The sequence below is a fragment of the Geospiza fortis genome, unplaced genomic scaffold, assembly GCF_000277835.1.
Source record: "Geospiza fortis unplaced genomic scaffold, GeoFor_1.0 scaffold306, whole genome shotgun sequence".
NCBI lineage: Eukaryota > Metazoa > Chordata > Aves > Passeriformes > Thraupidae > Geospiza > Geospiza fortis.
The window spans coordinates 192,450-212,207 of record NW_005054686.1 but is presented as its reverse complement, the minus strand read 5'-3'; the positions used below and the strand labels follow the sequence as shown (position 1 = coordinate 212,207).

Genomic DNA, 19,758 nt, shown 5'->3' with positions numbered 1-19,758 from the left:
CAGCTTCTCACAAAAGCCACCCCTGTAGCCCTGACTGTCTACCAGTACCAAAACCAGGCCATGCAAAACCAATACACTGGACTTCCTGTATCAATGCACACATAAATTGAAGGCTAACACTCTTCCATTGTCCAAGAAGAATTTTCAGCTTTCCCTTGTGAGAGAGTGGACTGTTAATGCTTAATGGCTCAAACAATCAGCAGGATGCTTTGCTGATGATGAGCACAGTAACCAATTAGTTGCAGAGGGCGTGCGCACCCACCACCTCAGTCTACAAGATGGGTATGGAATGAGATAAGGGAAGAGGCTGAAAAGAGGTAAATCCTGCCAGGTGGAATAGTGCTTTTTATCATGCCATTGTCCTTATACAAGTGGTTCAGGTATGAAAATTCCCTTCCAGACATTCACACAGAACATTCACGCAGAACATTCACAAGTAGGCCTGAAGGTATTCATCCCTTCTGAAGGCCCATAATTGACTCAATTATGCTGACCTAAGAGGCAGCTGTAATGTATTAGAAGGTGTCATAAACCATCAAAGACTCCCAAAGTTTCCAGTGATCCACAGCATTACAACATTAAGTGTGAAACTCCCCACTGAGCCTGAGCATATATTATCCCTATTGGACTTTGTGTTTCTTGGGCTTTCCCCATCCCTGATGGATTGAGACTGCAACCATCACTTCAAACAATGGACATTGCAACTGCAACAAACAGATCTCATCACTGGACTCGGGTGGTGATTTTATACCCTTTTACTCTTATCCTTTCTTTCTCTTTTTTTTTCCTTAATACATTTCCGTACGTGTTATGCTTTTATATTGCTATATTACAATAGATAACCAAATTACTACAGACCTGCTTCCCATTGCACCCAAATTGTTCTAAAATAAACCCTACATATATATATATTTACAAACACCAAGCATTCAGTGTCATTTCACTCTAATCCACCCCAAGGGATCTATTAGCAAGAACCTGGGTTATCCTCGCCTTTTGAAGTGCGTCGTAACACGCGTCATAATGCCTCCAAGAAGACTGAATCCAAGAGAAAATAGAGGGTATGGAAAGATGGCTGAGGGTAAAATGAGAGGAAACTGAGAAATTATATTCACATCCTAACAGAAGTTATAATGGTACAGAAATTATAAGGTAAAATGCAGCTGCTACTCCCTGGATGGAATGTGGTTGGCATGCTGAAAACCTATTCCACGATGATTCCCCACACTCACAATCTGCAGCCATAGCATCTGCTAAAGGGGATGGAATGGAAGGTGGAGCAGCGTGGAGACACTGTGGCCAGTCTCTGTAGAAATCCTTGCAGGGAGGGGAACTCAGTGGTACTTTGCAGCTGATGAACCCCATAGCACCTGTCACCCAAGGGAGAGAGATGTTGTGCTGCTGAGCCAACAACTGTGGTGAAATCATTCTCCTTGGATGAACTTGATTCCTTATAGCCTAATTATGATATTAACACACACCTCCATTCTAAAGTTACCTCCCTCCAAGGTACAACCACCCCCCACTGGGCATGCACTCTAGATTTTATTGACTATATCTTTAAGACCAAAGTGAGACAATTTTACACCAATCAGTAACAAAGGTATACATGACTAGAGTCACTCAAGCTCTACCTAAACATAACGAAATAGTATAAAAGTAAGTCAAGAATGGGGGAAAAGGTAAGGAAGACTCCATCATAACTACTGGGATCAGTCGATGAGCTGAACCTGTCTTCTCCATAGGGACACTTACTGGTTAAGAACCATATGCTATATGCACTGAATATTTTATTGAGGATTAGACCTTGTCTCTGTATTGCTTTGAATACATTTTTTGTAGTCAGATACTATAACCAACACTCCTCAAATCTTAACCTGTCACAATTTTATATTAATAAAGTGTTATTCCATAAACTGTTAGTGAGTCCTTCACAGGCATTAGCAGTTGCCAGCAGCAGATAACATACTCAAATAGAGTGGAAGACCTGCTGAGGGGTCTCCCTTATGATGTTAGTGTGTGTCCTTGAATAAGTAATTTAATCCAGCAGGACTGTTCAGTGAAGGATTCCCCTAATGAGACCCTGACAGACTGGACCAGCACAAGTACAAGGGTTTTGCCTTTCCAGGGGTGCTGACAGACAAATCAAACACTAAGGGTCAAGGAAATCTCCCCTTTTCATGTGACACAGGGTTATGAACTGAATTTTGCTATTGCTGAAGGAGGAAAAAATTAAAACAAATAAAAAAATAAAAAAAATGAAGGTGTGAATGACTACTTCTACATAGAATCATAGAATATCCTGAGTTAGAAAGGACCCACAAGAATCACTGAGTCCCACTCCTGGCCCTGGACAGGACAACCCCAAGCATCCCATCATGTGCCTGAGAGTGTTGTCCAAATGTTTCTTGAACTCTGCCAGGCTTGGTGCTGTGACCACTTCCCTGGGAAGCCTGTTCCAGTGCCCAGCCTCTGGGTGGAGAATCTTTTTCTAATATCCAACTGTGCTGGTTTTGCATCACGGAAGTGATGTTCTAAGAGAAGCTGCTAGCAGTTTACTCCTGTCTGTAAAAAAAACCAATCAGTAATTAGCTTTAAGAATTGACAATCTGTTAAACTACTGAGAAAGCTGATATGCTTCTGTGAATACCCATGGTAAAAACAAAAATCCTGGGAATTTTCCCTTTTCCAGCCTGAGACAGGTAATATGGCTGCCCCGGCCCCCTGTCTCAGCTGGCTGGGCACCCCCTGCCACGGGGCCAGGCCCTGTCCCAGGGAACCCACTAGGCCCCATCTGCTGCTGAGCAGGGGGAGGGGAGGCCACGGGGCCATGGCCAGGCCGCACCAAGATTCTACCACCATTGAGATTCACCCGCAACCACTGGGCAGGGGGGAGGAGAAGCCATTGGCCCCCAGCCATGCTGCTGCTGTGTTCTAGTCTGGCTGCTGAGATTCTGGCCCTCCCCCAGCACAGCTGATCCTAACACAGCCCTAGTGCAGCCGCTGCAGAAACCTCTGTAGTAAAACAGCTCTGGCTGCAAGCTACTGAGCTGGCCAGGGTCACGTGACCATCTGCAGGCCCTGGGCGAGATATTAACTCTTTTAGTGCTTTAATCCTCCCTCAGGTGAGAGAAAAGGACAAAGTGCAGGCACGTAAGAAAACAACATAAAAACACCAAAGTCAATAAAGAAGTCAGGTCCCAGATGAGAGAGATGAGGAGATGCCTTTAGTTTTAGGCTAAAAATCCTCTTATAAAGCTATAGAAAAAGATATAATTGAAACATCAGACTCTTTTTCTCCTATAACACATTAAAAAGTATAGGGAGATTACTTGTTTAAATTGTATCTAACAAAGGCCTCCATGCTAAAGTAAACAAAGTAGCTGTGATCCCATGAGAAGTTTGAACAGAGAAAGAGAGAAGAGTGATGAAGACCCTGTGCCCCCAGGGAGAGAAGATGATCTCTGTTCCCAGAGATGGATGATTTCACAAAGACAGATAATGAGAACCTTTACTCTTAAACAGCTCATCTTTAAACTAGTACCCCATAAGTTAACATAGCCCATAAACACAACTGTAAGAAAAGCTGTAAAAATAAGAAGGACTTCACAATTACAGATTTTCCAGGCAGTTGCTATTCATGGAAATTAAAAGCCACAAAAGAACTGTTTTCTTGTGGAGAAGTCTCCATAAATTTACTAGAGAGACTCCCCTCCCTAAGTGAACTGCAGAAAGACTATTTTAAAAGTAATAAACTGACTAAATTATTTCTGTATGTTGCTAGTAAGAAAGAAAAGGTTTTAGGGGGGAGGGAAAGTGTTCTAAAAGTTTTATTCTGATTCTTATTAAACTTCCTTTTAGTTACTATTAATAAAGCTTTCTTTATATCCTTTAAAGTTTTGAGCCCGCTTTGCCTTCCTCCTAATCCTATCTCACAGCAGGAAATGAGTAAGTATATTCTAGTAAGTACACTGGCGTTTGGCCAGCGCTAAACCCACCACACCAACCTAACCCTCCCCTGACACAGCCTCATGCCATTCCCTCAGGTCCTGTCACTGGTCACCACAGAGATCAGTGTCTGCCCCTCCTCTTCCCCTCACAAGGAAGTTGTAGACTGCCATGAGATCTCCCCTCAGTCTCCTCTTCTCTAGTCTGAACAAGCCAAGCAACCTCAGGCACTCCTCGTATGACTTCCCCTTCTTGACCATCTTTGTAGCCCTCCTTTGGATTCTCTCTAATAGCTTTACATCCTTCTTATATTGTGGCATCCAAAACTGCACACAGGACTCGATGTGAAGCTGCACCAGCACAAAGTAGAGCAGGACAATCACCTCCCTTGACCAGCTGGCAATGCTGTGCCTGATGCACCCCAGGTCACAGTTGTCCCTCCTGACTGCCAGGGCACACTGCTGACTCATATTCAACTTGCCATTGACCAGGACCCCCAGGTCCTGGTCTCTTATGAGGAGATGCTGCAGAAGCTGGGCCCGTTTGGTCTAGAGAAGAGAAGACTGAGAGGGGATGTCATCAGTACATACAAATATCTCAAAGGTGGGTGTCAAGTGGATGGTGCTAGACTCATTTCAGTGGTGCTCAGTGACAGGTTAAGGAGCAATGGACATAAACTAAAACATAAGATGTTCCACCTCAACATGAGGAAGAACTTCTTTCCATTGAGGGTGGCAGAGCATTGGAACAGGCTGCCCAGGGAAGGTGTGGAGTCTCCTCTGGAGACATTCCAAACCCATCTGTATGCATTCCTCTGTAACCTGTTCTAGGTGACCCTGCTTGGTAGGGGAATTGAACTAGATAATCTCAAAAGGTCCCTTCCAACCCTAACTGTTCTTTGATTCTAATTGTGTCTCTTTCTGCAGCTGTGCTTTCCAGCCTCTTGTTCCCCAGTCTGTTCACACATCCAGGGTTGACCCATCCCAGGTGCAAAAACTGTCACTTGTCTTTGTTAAACTCCATATGGTTGGTGATTGCTTGTGGATGTGACAGCCTGGTCAGAGAGCAAGAAAACTAGATGAGTTTTCCCAGAATCAGCCTGGGAGACTTTAGGGAGTTGAAAATAAACAATGATAGCTTATTATTATAAACAACCTGCAGGTGTTGTTTTTCCTACTGTCCATTTTCTTGTTATTCTCAAAGATTGTTTATAAAAGGGCATCTTGTTAATTAGCCAATCAGGTGAAATGTATTAACTAAATGACCAATCAGGTCTACCTGGATCAGAACAGTGTATAAAAGAGCAATCTAAATTAAAGACATGTGCTTTATGCCAAGCAGCCTTCTGGTGAGTTTATGTCATTTCTTACTAAACAGTGACAATTTCCCAGCCCTCTAATCTGTCCACATCTCTCTACAGGGCCTCTCTGCCTCTGAGGGAGTCAGCAATTCCTTCCAGTTTAGTATCCCTTTGAGTTCTGCTTCCAAGTAGTTTCTGAAGATGTTGGACATGCTAAGGCCTGAACAACAGGCTGTGTTGGTTTTGCATGGCCTGGTTTTTGGTAGGGGGGTGGGGGGGATACACAGAGTCGCCTTCTGTGAGAAGCTGCTAGAAGCTTCCACCATGTCTAGCAGAGCCAATCCTTGATGGCTCTGAAGATGGGCATGCTGCTGGCCAAGCCTGGGCCAATTAGAGATGATGGTAATGCCTCTGTGATAACATATTTAAGAAGAAAATCATGACAAAGTGGGGGTGCAATTTGAATTCCAGCTAGAGAAGAGGAGGAAGTGAGAACATGTGAGGGAAACAACATGGAGACACCAAGGTCAGTAAAGAAGGACAGGGAGGAGGTGCTCCAGGTGCCGGAACTGAGATTCCTCTGAAGGCCATGGTGCAGATCATGGTGAAGCAGGCTGTCCCCCTACAGCCCATGGAGGTCCACGGGGGATGCAGAGATCCACCCACAGCCCATGGGGGAGGTGCTCACAGCGAAGCAGGTGGATGCCTGGAAGAGGCTGTGATCCAATGGGAGACCTGGTGGAGCGTGGGGGCCCCTGGTTCCAGTCTGGAGCAGCCTATTCTTAGAGGACTGCATGCCATGGAAGAGTGACCCAGGCCGCAGCAGTTTTGGGAGGATTGTTTGCCTGTGGGAGGGGCTCACGTTACAGCAGTTTTGGGAGGACTGCTGCTTGTGAGATTGGAACCACATTGGAGTTCACAAAAAATTGTCTCCCATGGGAAGGGACCCCACAGCGTAGCAGGGGAAGGACTTCTCTCCCTGAACAGTGGAAGATCATCTTGGGTGATGAAGTTGAGGCAGAGTGGAAATTTTCCAGGGTAGAAAAAGACAAAAAGAAGGGGGGGGGGGGTGAGACAGAGGGTGATAGAGAGAGACAGAGACTGCTGTGAGAGCAGGTCAACCGGACCTAGGAATTCTTTCTGATAAAGAAGAACTAGTGGCAAATGTCACTCGAAATTCGTAAAAATGAATATGTATGAACCTATTGTGAAATTGTATGCATATGTATTTGAGAGGGGGATAAAAAGAGACCTGAAGTTCCCAGAAGTATGCATGTCATTTTAGGGGTACGATTCCCACATGCATCCAGCACTGTAATAAACATACTGGCTTTAAAACTTTCACAAAAGTTGTGGAGTTTTGTTTATCTCCGCAAAACAAAGTGACCAAAACCCCCATGCCCTGTCTCCATGCACTGTTGGTGGGAAGGAGGGAGGGGTTATGGGAAAAAAGTGCTTTTAAGGGCTTATTTTACTTCTCATTATCCTCCTGTGATTTTGTTAGTAATAAATTCAGTTTGTACCTCTAAGCCAAGCCTGTTTTGCCCTTGGAGTGTTTTCTCCTGGTCCTTATCTCAACTCATGAACCTTTCATTAATTTTTTCTCTCCTCTGCCCAGCTATGGCAGGGGAGGATGAGCGAGTAACTTTCATGCGTGTCTGGCATTTGGCCAGTGTCAAACCACAACACAGGCCTAAGCCTGAGTTGACTTACAAGATGAATCTTGAGCATGAAGCTATTAATGCCATCAAGGTTCTTTAGTTAAAAATAGATTATTAAAACATTTATATTAGTTCTTCTTAATGCCAAATTAGCTGGTGTAGAGATGTTTCTATAACGCTGTGTAGGATATATCAAGAAATGCTTTCAACAAATATCCCTAAAGACTTGTTAGAATATTTTAGGGTTTAGGCTCTAGCCAAGCCCTGGCCCCAGATGGTTGGGTAGTGGCCCATCAAAACCAGATGTTTTCTGCACAAAAAGGTAAACAAGTAATTTGGACTTGTAAGTTTGGTCCTATAAAAGCTGGACCCCTTTTTTGGGTGAACTGGAGACCTCACCTACAGGTGGACGCACTGTGTAGGATTTTCCCAATTGCTGGGAAGGATTGTCCAGGTCCTTGCTGTAAAACAGGGCTCCCCAGCAACTGCAGACTCTGGATGATGGTAAAGTATTTAGGCAATTGGTAATGTATCTTTCTCAGTCACCATTCTCTCTGTTTCTCATATAGTAAAGATTAGATGCATTGCCTTGCTTATTTTTACTTGTTGCTAAAGCCAAGTGAGTAATAAGCTTATTGTTTTACTAAATGTATCTTTTTACCTCTGTTTTGCCTCAATATTAATAGTAAAATAAGACCATTCTTCCTATTGGCGTCTGTGTCCATTCTATTGACCCCATTGATTGGTAAAACAATGTTGAAGAGCACTAGCCCTAAGATGGATCCCTGCAGAACGCCACCAGTGATCCGTTGCTAGCCTGATGTCACCCCATTCACTATAACCCTTTGTGCCTGATGCATGAGCCAGTTGCTTACCCACTGCATGGTGTGTTTATCCAGCTGTGTGCTGGACGTTTTGTCCAGAAGGATCCTGGGAGAGACAGTATCAAAAGTTTTGCTGAAGTCCCAAAGGACTACATCAACTGGCTCCCCTTGATTAACTAAATGGGTAACACTGTTTTAAAAGGAAATTAAGTTTGTCAAGCCGGACTTCCCCCTCATGAAACCGCACTCGCTGTGACTGATGATGGCATTGTCCTTCAGGTGTTTTTCAGTGCTTTCCAGAATAATCTTCTCTATAATTTTACTACGCACTGAAATGAGACTGACAGGCCTGTAGTTTTCCAGATCATCCTTCTTGCCCTTCTTGAAAATTGGGACAATGTTTTCCAGCTTCCAGTCAACTGGGACCTCTCCAGATTCCCAAGACTATTCAAAAATTATTGAGAGAGGCCTAGTGATGAGATCAGCCAACTCCTTCAGTACTCCTAGATGAATCCCATCAGGCCCTATAGACTTATAGGGATCCAGCTGGAGCAGCAGATCCTGTACAAGTTCAGGATCACCTGGGAGTTTATCATTCTTACAGCCATGGTCTTCCAGCTCAGGGCACTGGGACCCCCCTAGCCCATCATCAGTGTTGGAGACCAAGGTGAAGAAGAAGGCATTGAACATATCTGGCTTGTTCATGTCCCTGTTTGTGAGGCGACCATACTCATCCTGTAATGGGCCAATGTTATTTCTGCACTGCCTTTTGCTACTGACATGTTTTTAAAAGCTCTTTTTATTGCCTCCCACAGTTCTGCCCAGCTCAAACTTCAACTGGGCTTTGGCTGCATGAATTTTCTCCCTACAGTGGCAAGTAGCATCTCTGTATTCTTCCCATGTCACCTGACCTTGCTTCCACTTGGCATACACCTTCCTTTTTTGCCTTAGCTCAGCCAAGATGGTCTTCTGCCTTGGCTGCTTGACTTCCAACATTTTGGAATTGCCTGCCTCTGTGCTCTTAGGAGTTGGTGCTTAAGAAGTAACCAGCCCTGATGGACCCCAGCGCCTTCAACAGCATTTTCCCAGGGAACCTTGCTAGCTAGTTCCCTGAGCAGCTTGAAGTCTGCTCTCTTCATGTCCAGGATTGGAGTTTTGCTGGCACTTTTCCTCCTCTCACCAGAGATTTTAAACTTGATTGCTTTGTGGTCACTGTGGCCCAGATAGCCACCAATCACCACTTTACTCACAGGCCCCTCTCTGTTAACAAGCAACAAATGAAGGAAGGCACCTTTCCAAGTAGTTCCTCTTAGCACCTGTACCATGATGTCGTACAGGTGTTTTAGGAATCTTCTGGACCTGTTTGTGCCAGCTGTGTGGTGTTCCCAGTCAACATATGGCAAGTTGAAGTCTTCCATAAGGACAAGGGTGGTTGATTTAGAGGTGTCCCTTTGTTCCTTAAAGAATAATTCATCGGCATCATTGTCCTGGCTGGGTGGCCTATAGTAGACGATTGGGATAGACAAGACAGATGATGGACTTTGGACCTGGTTAGCAAAGAGATTTGATAACAGGATGTCTTGGCAAGAACAAACAGCTTTGAAGATTGCAAGAAGATTAAATCAGACTGACTTACCAGAAAATTGCATCAACTTCTGCAAGCAAGAGATGTTTAAAATGTATAAGTTTGTTTATGTGATGTTTAACCCAATCATTGTAGTAAAACATTTCTAGACTTCCTAGAATAAGTATATAAGCAGTTGTATTTCACAATAAATTTGGATTCATTGACCATCTCACGGAGTCCCCATCTCGGAGTCCCTGTCTCTCTTCATCGCCAATAGTAAACTTCCACGATAACATCCACTTTGTTTGTCCCTTAATCCTTACCCAGAGACTCTCAACTGTGCCATTGCCAACTGCAATTGTTAACTTCCCCCTCCCCCCCCTCCTCCCAGCCACACTATGATCTGAGAAATGCTCCTTAGGACTCAGCCTTGACAAATAGCTCTGTGGATGAGCTCCTCTTGAGCTTATCAGAGACACTGTCTGCTCCAGGAACTTGTGCTGTCTAATGAGCTTCCGGTTTTTAACTAACAGCCTTGGAATTTTTTTTTTTGCCTGAATAATGTTACCAAACAATTTATATTTCTTTAAAAAGGAGTCTATGCAGCAGTGGGGGAAGATGTTAGACAATTCTTTTAACTATAGCACAAACGTGTATGATCCCTATCTCCATGGTTAATGCTTAGTTTGGCACCATGCAGGGCTTAGTACAAATGCCAAAGATTATGTGGCCCTATGTTAACTCCCTACATTTGTGACTAGCTAATGCTTCCTTGTTTACTTATATTAGTGATTAATATGTACTAGCAGATGTCTTAGTTTTGAGAACAGAGATGGAGTGCCAGAGCAAAGAATGATAAGAGAAGTGCATCATAACCTGATCACATATTTGAGATACTCTCAAGAAAAGAAGATTCATCAGAAAGATCCAAGACCATTAAAGGGATTTTGAGGAATGGGATGTTTCCAAATGACCACCAAAGACCCTCCAAAGACCCCTACTAATATCCAAATAAGTTCACATAAATAATTAGCATATATACATGTATTCAGGAAATGTAATGAATATGTAATAGAAATGTGGTGAATATATATTAGTTTCATTATATAACCATGTCTGTTAGGTTGCTGCTTATGCATGCTTTGAGGAGAAATCCCCATGTGTTCAGTGCTGTTAATAAAGTAATGTCAGCTTTCTAACCAAACAAATTGGTTGGAGAGTTTATTTCCTGTTTTTTGGTGACAGCTTCTGGCACCCCAGATGGGACAAAGTGGCAGCAACTCAGCAGACCAGAGGACTTGTTAGCACTCCAGCACACACCAAAGTATCATTCAGGAGATCTTCCATTTCACTGGTCTGGTAAGTAGACCACACTTCTTGTTCTAGGACAAAGAATATGACATTAAATAAGGTACTTTATTTTAAGGTATTTTGCCTGTACGTCACACTGAGAGAAAGTATTCAGTGTGAGGCTGAGAGGTTTATGTAACTGGTTGCGGGCTTGGGTAAGATCATGTGCTACTACCGGGATGCTTGGAGTGCAATCTTGGTTTTGAGAAAGATTATAAAAGGTTATAAAATGGTTGTAAAAAGTTTTAAAATGTTTTGAAAGTGTTAAAAGGTTTGTAAAGTGTTACATTTGGGAGCAGGGCTATCTTGACAGTTCCTGGGATAAGAGATCCCAAAAAGCTCCCCTTTGTGTTGTGTCCTAAGGAGTGAAAAAGCTTGGGGAGACAACCCCCTGATGTGAAAACAACTTGTGAAATATTGTAATCATTGGTGGCTGATGTATAAGCTTGATGATCCAGAAAAGTGGCCTGTTAATGGGACTGTAAATTATAATACCATTTTGCAACTAATGCTGTTTTGTAGAAGGGAAGGCAAGTAGAATGAAGCCCCTGATTTTGGTTCATTTTTTGATTTGCAGAATAATCCTGATTTGCAGAAGGAATGTATACATATGCCTAGAGATCCAATGATTTTACCATTAGAAAAGGAAGATAAGAAACCACTCAAAAGGTGTTGCTCTGCCTGTAGCATAGGTAAATGTTGTATTAAATACAGACAGGCAAACGAGGAGGAGGATGTGGATTTATTAGTGTATAAGGGGAGACCAAATAAGAAAGAGGAAAAAGGCAGGGAGCAGATGTGGAAATGGAAGAAGAAAGTGACCGTAGTAGTAAAAGTCTTAGCCCTGTATCAGGCCATGAAAGTTTTAGCCCATAGCAGGGCAGACAAGGGGGGCACACGTGGGTTGCACACGCCCCTTACAGCAGGCAGTGGGAGCAGAGGGACCAGTAACTCTTAAAGTGCCATTTTCGGTGTTGGATTTACAAGCTTGGAAGGAGTTGGCAGGGACTTACTGGGAGGACCCAGAAAAGGTTTCTAAGGTTGTGGAAACAGTCATTAGGACACAAGGTCCTTATTGGAATGATTTTCAGGGGATACTGGATGCTAGGAATGCAGAACCGCTAAAGATCCTTTTAAAGCCAAATGCTTGACTTGTAAGACAATACCCTTTGAAATTACAAACTAGGAAAGGACTGGAATCATTAATAGAAACTTCTTGTGAAAACAAACTGCTTTTGGAATTCCAGTCCCATTTTACCACTCCTATTTTGCCAGTAAAGAAATCGCACTCAAATTAGCATCAGCGGGTACAAGATCTTATGGCTATCCATCAGATAGCCCAGGAAGTGCACCTGGTGGTAGCCAATCCTTATACTTTATTGACAACCTTGAAGAATTTGGATCAATGGTTCACAGTGTTAGACATAAAGGATGCCTTCTTTTGCATCCATCTGGAAAGTGAAAGCCAAGATCTGTTTGCTTTTGAAGGGGAAAGTCCAAAGAATGGGAGAAAGGCTCAATTGACGTGAACTGTGTTACTGCAAGGATTCAAAAATAGTCCAATTATTTTTGGTAACCAGCTAGCTAAGGAATTAGAAGGATGACAAAAAGAACATGAGGGCGTAACATTGCTGCAGTATGTGGATGACATCTTAATAGCTTCCTTGACTGCAAGTGAATATATGGAACTGGCCGTTATTCTGTTAAATTTCTTAGGACAATCTGAATACAAAGTTTCCAGGACAAAGACTCAAATTGTAAAATAAGAGGTGTTGTATTTGGGATTTACTATTTCACAAGGACAAAAGCGTCTGGGCCAGGAAAGAAAAGAGAAATGATCTATCAAACTCCTGAGTCCCTTTCTAAAAGAGAACTGAGAGCATTTCTGGGAATGGTCAGGTGGGGTCGCCTATGGATACTCAACTTTGAGTTGATTGCTAAATTTCTAGATGAGGCAGTTAATGAAAAGGATGAAGTCCTCATCTGGACTCCTGAATGCAGGAAGGCCTTTCAGGAATTGAAACATGCTTTAATGACTACCCCTGCATTGGGACTACCAAACTTAGAAAAACCTTTTGAACTGTTTGTGGATGAAAGTTCTTATTTGGCATTGGGGGCATTGACACAATGGCTGGCATCCTGGAAGAGACCTGTTGCGTACTTTTCTAAACAACTTGATGATGTCAGCAAAGAATGGACATACTGTTTTAGGACAGTAGTGGCAACAGTCCTCCTAATCCAGGAAACAAAAAAATTAACCCTGGGACAGCAACTGACTGGTTTTGTGCCCCATAGTTACAACGGCATTGGAACAAAAAGGAGGACACTGGTTATCACCAAGCAGGATGTTAAAATACCAGTCAGTATTGCATATAGGTAAAGCCTTATAAAATAAGGGCCTTGTTACCCTTGTAAAATCATGTCTCAGGCCTGCTACTTAGGCTAAGTAGATGGGAACTATGGGAGAGTGACTCAGCTGGAATAGGGGTAGAGAGACGTGAGAGACGTGCTGTGTGACTGCTGCATGTCCACATCGTGGTGTATGGTGGTTGGTTGACTCGGGCTTGTTGTGCCTTAAAACTATGTAAACGGGTAACCAGCTAACTGCTTAAAAAGGCCTGATTTTTGCAATAAAGGGGCTCTCCTTTGCACCTGCCTGAGGACTCTGTGTCGCTTTGCTTTGTACAAGTCAGTATTGTTAGAATAAGATGATGTGTAGTTAAAAGTAACTAACTTTCTGAATCTAGCAGTGTTCTTAGAAGTTGACCTGGAAAAAGGGCAACCAACCCATGATTGCTTGCAGACCATTGAACTGGTGTACTCCAGTTGAGATGACCTACAGGACACTCCCTTGGAAAAAGGGGATTGGGAACTCTTTGTGGATGGGAGCAGCTTTGTGAAAAATGGAATCCAAAGAGCAGGGTATGCAGTGGTAACTCAGCATGAGATAATAGAAGCCAAAGCCCTAACACCCAACACATTGGCTCAGAAAGCAGAACTGATTGCACTAATGTGAGCATTAGAGCTTGCACAGGAGAGGACGCTAAATATTTGGACTGACTCGAAATTTGCTTTTGGAGTGGTCCATGCCCATGGAGCCATTTGGAAAGAGAGGGCTGTTAACCTCTCAAAGATCCCCAGTGAAACATGGAGAAATAATACAGAGATTGTTAGAGGGAGTGCAGTTACCTTGAAAGGTGGCAATAATGCATTGTAAAGCTCATCAATTTGGTGAGATCCCAGTAAATACTGGAAATTGTCTGGCTGATAAAGTGGCCAAGGAGGCTGCTCGTGAGAACACCCTATTAGCCTTACCCAAGAAATATCAGCATTTGGATAAGGAGGTTGCCAATTATCAGGCTGAAGAAGAGAAACTGGCAAAATTGTTAGATGCTGAAAAGAGTCCTGAAGGACAGTGGATAACACCCAGCAAACAGGTAATAATTCCCCAACATCTTATAAGGAAAATCACAGAGAAACAACATAAGATAACTCATTGGGGGACAGAGTCCATGGTAGAAGCAGGGAAGCCTCAAGTGTTGAGCATACGAATGACTGGTATCATGAAAAGCATTGTTAAAAAGTGCCAGACCTGTTTAAAGAACAATACACATCAAATTATACGGCCTACACCTGGGATTGCTAAGAAAGGAAATTGTCCAGGAGACTATTGGCAAATAGACTTTGCAGAGCTTCCATATCAAAACAGGTACAGGTATTTATTGGCACTGGTAGATACTTTTTCAGGATGGCCAGAAGCTTTCCCTTGTCACACCAACAAATATAGGGAGGTGATAAAAGTTTTGTTGAAGGAAATTATCACGAAGTTTGGAATGCTAGTGGGAATGTCATCAGACAGAGGTTCACACTTCATTGCTAATAGTGCAAAGCCCAGTTAAAATGTTAGGGGTGAAATGGAACTTGCACACCCCATGGAGACCTCAGTCCAGCAGGAAAGCAGAAAGGATGAATCAGAGTGAACTAAAGAAAAAATAGTCAATCTCTATTTCCCATTAGCAGTGATGTTTGGACACTTCCTGGGAAGCGGGTCTTCAGCATGCGTAATGGTTTCTTTGGAAGGCAAACATTGAGGAATCATTAATGCCCCCCCTTTCCTCCTCTCTTCCTTAGCTTTATATATCTGAGCTGATGTCATATGGTATGGAATGTCCCTTTCTCTAATTTGGGTCAGCTGGCCTGGTTGTGTCCCCTCTCAGGATCTTGTCCACTCCCATCCCTTTGATGGGGGAAGGAATGTCCGAGGGACAGTGCTGCTCAGCTGCAGCCAAATCACTGGTCTGTTTTCAACACCCATCCAGCTACTAATGCAAAGTAGAGCAGTGTAAGGGCTGTGAACTTTACCTCAGTCAGACACAATACAGTGCTATAGCTAAAAGAATTTTCCAACATCTTCCCCCACTACTGCATAGACTTCTTCTTAAGGAAATATAACTTCTTCAGCAGCAATAGCTACCAAAGTGAATAATAGTTTTGTTCTCAAACTTTCAAGCAAAGTTATGACCCAAATTGAGGCCAGGATGGAAACTTACTATGACCATGGCCTACTGTCTTGTGGGCCTATAAACAGCAGTCTAAAGTGAGAACCTGTCATAGATTCGAAATGGGGGTGTGTATTCTATTGTTATCTGATGGGGCAGTTATCTTCTGTTAATTGGGCAGTTTTCTTTATCTCTTCCACAACCAATCCTCCCTCTGGGAGATATCTTCTGTTAATGGGACACTGAGTCTCACTGCATGACTGATAAAATTACATCATCCCATTGTGAGAAGCTCTGCCCAGAGGGAGGAGCCAAGCATTCTTAACTGGATATAATCAGAGATCTGGAAGACCACAGGCAGCCTTTTCCACTGGATTCCTAGAGGAAGACCATGCCCATCTACACCACCACTGGATCTTCAGAGGAAGACTACACCCTTCTACAGGATCACTGCTTCAACAGAACCACATCTGTCACTCCAGGAGGACTGCAGCCACCATTTCAATTGGACTGCTACCAACACCCTGACCAACAGGGTGTCAGGTTGTATTCTGACTCTGTCAGTGTTGTTTTGGTTTACTGCATTGTTTTTTGGGGTTTTTTTCTTCCCTAATAAAGATCTGTTATTCCCGCTCCCATATCTTTGCCTGACAGCCCCTTAATTTCAAAATTATAACAATTCAGAGGGAGGGGGTTTACATTTTCCATTTCAGGGGAGGCTCCTGCCTTCCTTAGCAGACGCCTGTCTTTTCAGACCAAGACAGAGCCTTTGAGCTTTTCCAGACCGCAGTGGGCTACAACCAGCAATCACCCACTGAGTGGAGTCTTTCAGAATCAGTAAACTCAAATTTGCTATACTCGGAGGATTGCCAAATGATGACAATGGATCCTGGGCTGATACTCCCACTCCTCAAGGCTCAACCCTTTGCCCACTGAGAAGATGCAAAGGCATCTGAAGTGAGTATTTCACTGAATTAGATGGGAATTTTTCACAGGTATCTTGTACAGACTCTTTATGTCTGTGCGTGAGAGTGTGAATATGCTATAGAAAATGTACCAGGAATGCTTCTCTCCTAGATTCTCAAGTTCATTCGATTTGTAAGTAAGTTAGGCCTGTGAGTTACTGTTGTGGTATCGTAAATTCTATATGAATCATTTGCTAAATTCTTTGACTTAAGTAATGTGAAAAATATTTTTGTGATTCGTATCAATTGGCAATGGAATCAGCAAATGCTTGTATCTGCTGTGTCGAAAATGGGTGCATTCCCTGGGATAGCTACAAAGAACGGTTTTGAAACTTTCTGACCGAATAGCCAAATAAAGCATCAAAATAGAAGAAGTACAGGTAAGAGATGAGGTAGCAAGATGACTGGTGCTTAGAATAAAATAGAGGAAGTTGTGGTAAAGCTAAGACATATTGCAACAAAGCAACTAAATGCTTATGTATAATAAAAAGCTTGATGCACTTGACAAAATCATGTAGCAGACACCAGTGTAAAGCCTTCCTCCGGACGACCACAAGAAGGACAGAAAGCCAATGACCACCCGGAAAGATTATGAAATTGCTGATCCCAGCTTATTGATATTCGCTGATTCGGACTAACCAAGCACGTTGGAAAATGCTTTGTAGGTTTAAAAACAGTATATATACTTTGCTGAACTTGTGAGTGTTGTGTGCTGTTAGTGGAGCGGTGACTCCCCGGCCACCCAGCTCTGCTTGTTTGCTTTCTTTAAAATAAAAAATACAGAAATAAAATTCAGTTTGGCTATCGAAATTTTATATCAGTAATTGTTTAAGTTAAATGATATTAAGTGCTGCTAAGTTTAAGTTAAATTAAGTGCTGTTGGACCTTGAGATCATCTCCACATAGATAATTTGGGGTTTATTTTCATTTTGATTGATTGATTGATTGATTGATTTTGGATTTTTGTTTGCTTTTTTTCTCTGTGTGTTTTATCCATCTAGTAAGTAGTAGAGTGAACCTTGCCACAAACTTTGTCATGCTGTTGTTTTTATATGAAACCTGTTTTTGTTGATACCTTTGCCAGTGATTCTTCAAGTGATCTTAAAACACTCATTCATAACAGCTCTGTACACTCCATCCCCTGCATTACACAGTCAGCCACCCCCCGCCTTTCCTGCCCTGCCCATCCCTCCTAAGGAGCCTGTAACCACCCACCACGGCAATGAACACATTTTTGTAGGTAAAACACCTTCTTTTTTGTATACTTTTGCTATCAATATTGCTATTGCTATTGTGTGTCTTATTCCATTGTGTTGTGCTTTCAGTAAATCGCTGTCTCAAACAATAGTCTCTGCTTTTGTCCCTCCCTTACTGGGAGGGGTGAAGGAAGGGGAATGGCTTATTTGGAGTTTAATTTCTGGCTGGTGTTAAAACCAGCACACTCGCCAAATAGGCATCAAGCGATCACCTGCACTAACTTGCTCAGCAGTTGTTCCAGCAGTACCTGTCAGTGTGTGTGTGTGGTAACACTGGCATTGATGTAGCATGCAGCAGTTAAATGGAGAAACAGAAGCCCCTCCTGTACCTGCAGATCTCAGAGTGTCTGCACCAGTAAGGTTCTGAAGGACAGAATACACCTGAGATGTTCCATGTCCATTTGGTCACATTTTCCACAGCTAGTTTAAATGCCTTCCTTCTGCTGAGTCACATAACTCATGCTGCCATTGGAAACAGGGAGAAAAAACCCAGTAGTCCAAATATTACTCCCAAATGTAGACCAATATAAGAGGCTTTTCTGTCACGTTAATCTCAGTGACAGAGTTGTGAAATTGTTGTTATCACCTCCTCAGCCCAACAATGACAAGTTGGGCTGGTGAGGACACTGCTGTTCAGTTTGTCGTGCGAGGGGAGAAATAGAGTTTTATAGGGCAGATGTCATAAGCAGTCAGTTACTAGATAGCAAACATAGGCAATCTAATTGCCATTAGGTCGGGAGGCAGGAGAGGGGAAAGCATCTGTAGGCCACTGAAGACATTACTGACATTATAAGACTTCTACAGGAAAAATGTTACTGTAGAAATCTATATAGCTGTGAGTTACTACCAGAAAACTGATATGCATCTTCCTTCTGTAAAGCAAACTACCTTTAAGGTTTTTAAACCACCTTAGTAAGTTTGGGGCTGACAGTGGACATGTTCTACACCAGTTTATTCCAAACACTGGATTTACAAGTACAGGTTCATGGTATTTCTTTCACTAGATCTTACTGAAGACATTCTGATGACACCATCATCCACACAGGGGTATCCATGAACACAGTGATATCCAAAGTGTGCTGCTACCACTGAATGGTAAATGCTTGAGGTGACATTTGAGTCAATCATAAGAATCTTTCTCAAGTAAACAAACATTTAAGCAAGAAACATGATGTGAAGGAAAAAAAAGAGAGCAGATTTCCACAGCAATCTTCAGAATAGGAAAGGCTAACAAAGCACACAGTCTCAGCTTTCTGACCTTAGCTTCTGAAAATCTAGAAGTCAAATACTAGCTTTCTTTGGCATGAGAAGCAATCAGGATAATATCCTTTCCCCATGTCATGGTTTGACGCTGGCGCAATGCCAGTGCCCCCATGAGAATATATTCTCCCTGGTGTCTGCTGTGAGATGTGACCAGGAATAGAGCAAAGCAGGCTCCAACTTAGGAATAAAGAAGAAAAACTTTATTAACCTACAACTATATATAAAAAGAAACACACACAGAACTCAGAATGAAAACCTTCCAAAAACATTCCTCCTCCCCCCACCAAATTTCCAATACATCACAGTAGTACAAAACCTTGGATTCTCAATTCAGTTACCACCCTGTCACAGACATCTTTTTGTGAAAAATCTTTTCTTTAAGATTTTTCCTTCTGAGAGACTGTGGCCTCAGAACTAGACGTAAACAATAGGTTATCTGCTGCTGTAGAATGCAACAGGTCCGTCTGGATTGGCCCAGCTTAGATGTTTGTAGTTGATGGCCAGTCCGGGACGGAACTCTCTCAGACAGAGTCCGAGAGAGCTGTCTTGTTTTCATTCTTTACTTTTCTTTCTTAGCTTAGCAGCTTCTGGAAATCTCTCCTTCTTTTTCTTTTAGTACAGTTATAGTATATGTATATATCATAGAATAATAAATCAAGCCTTCTAATCATAGAGTCAACGTTCTCGTCTCTTCGCTCAATCAAGAACCCTTGTGACCACCATCACACCACCCCTCAGATCACCAACTCTCAGTCCATCACCACCTTTTAGATAACCAATTCTCAGTTCATCAAGAAGAGAGGAGTCCCTCTTGTACCATAGGCTTCCCCTGGAAACACAGTTGAGACCTCTTGTGTTTCCATGTCACATGTGGCACCGCCCGGAGAACATTTGCCATTGTGACATCTTCCTTCCATGTACAGTGCTCTCACCACTGCACATGGACCAGAGCTGCTTCTAGGGTTCCCCTTTTAAGGATGCTTTGCCCAGTTCCAAAAACAGCACAGTCTCTCACTTTTGGGATGCCTGTCCCCCCCAAATTCACCCCCTGGGGCCGAGGGGTCTCAAGAACAGAGGTCTTCTTCTTCCCTGAAGACGGAGGGCACCACCACCCTCCTCACCCGT

At 42.9% G+C, this 19,758-nt stretch overlaps 1 protein-coding gene across 1 annotated transcript in view; it reads right to left on the bottom strand.

Annotated features, from left to right (window-relative positions):
- Positions 1 to 7,784: 7,784 nt before the first annotated feature.
- The window catches only part of LOC102038536 (zinc finger SWIM domain-containing protein 6-like), a gene marked incomplete at its 3' end in the record, with an annotated part of 36,745 nt that continues 24,771 nt past the window's right edge, over positions 7,785 to 19,758 (bottom strand). Inside the window, exons 11-14 of the mRNA XM_031065134.1 lie at positions 9,056 to 9,280; positions 8,301 to 8,468; positions 7,981 to 8,177; positions 7,785 to 7,839 (exon numbers count right to left, since the gene is read on the bottom strand). Coding sequence (XP_030920994.1) covers positions 7,785 to 7,839; positions 7,981 to 8,177; positions 8,301 to 8,468; positions 9,056 to 9,280 — 645 coding nt within the window. The remainder of the gene's footprint in view (positions 7,840 to 7,980; positions 8,178 to 8,300; positions 8,469 to 9,055; positions 9,281 to 19,758) is intronic.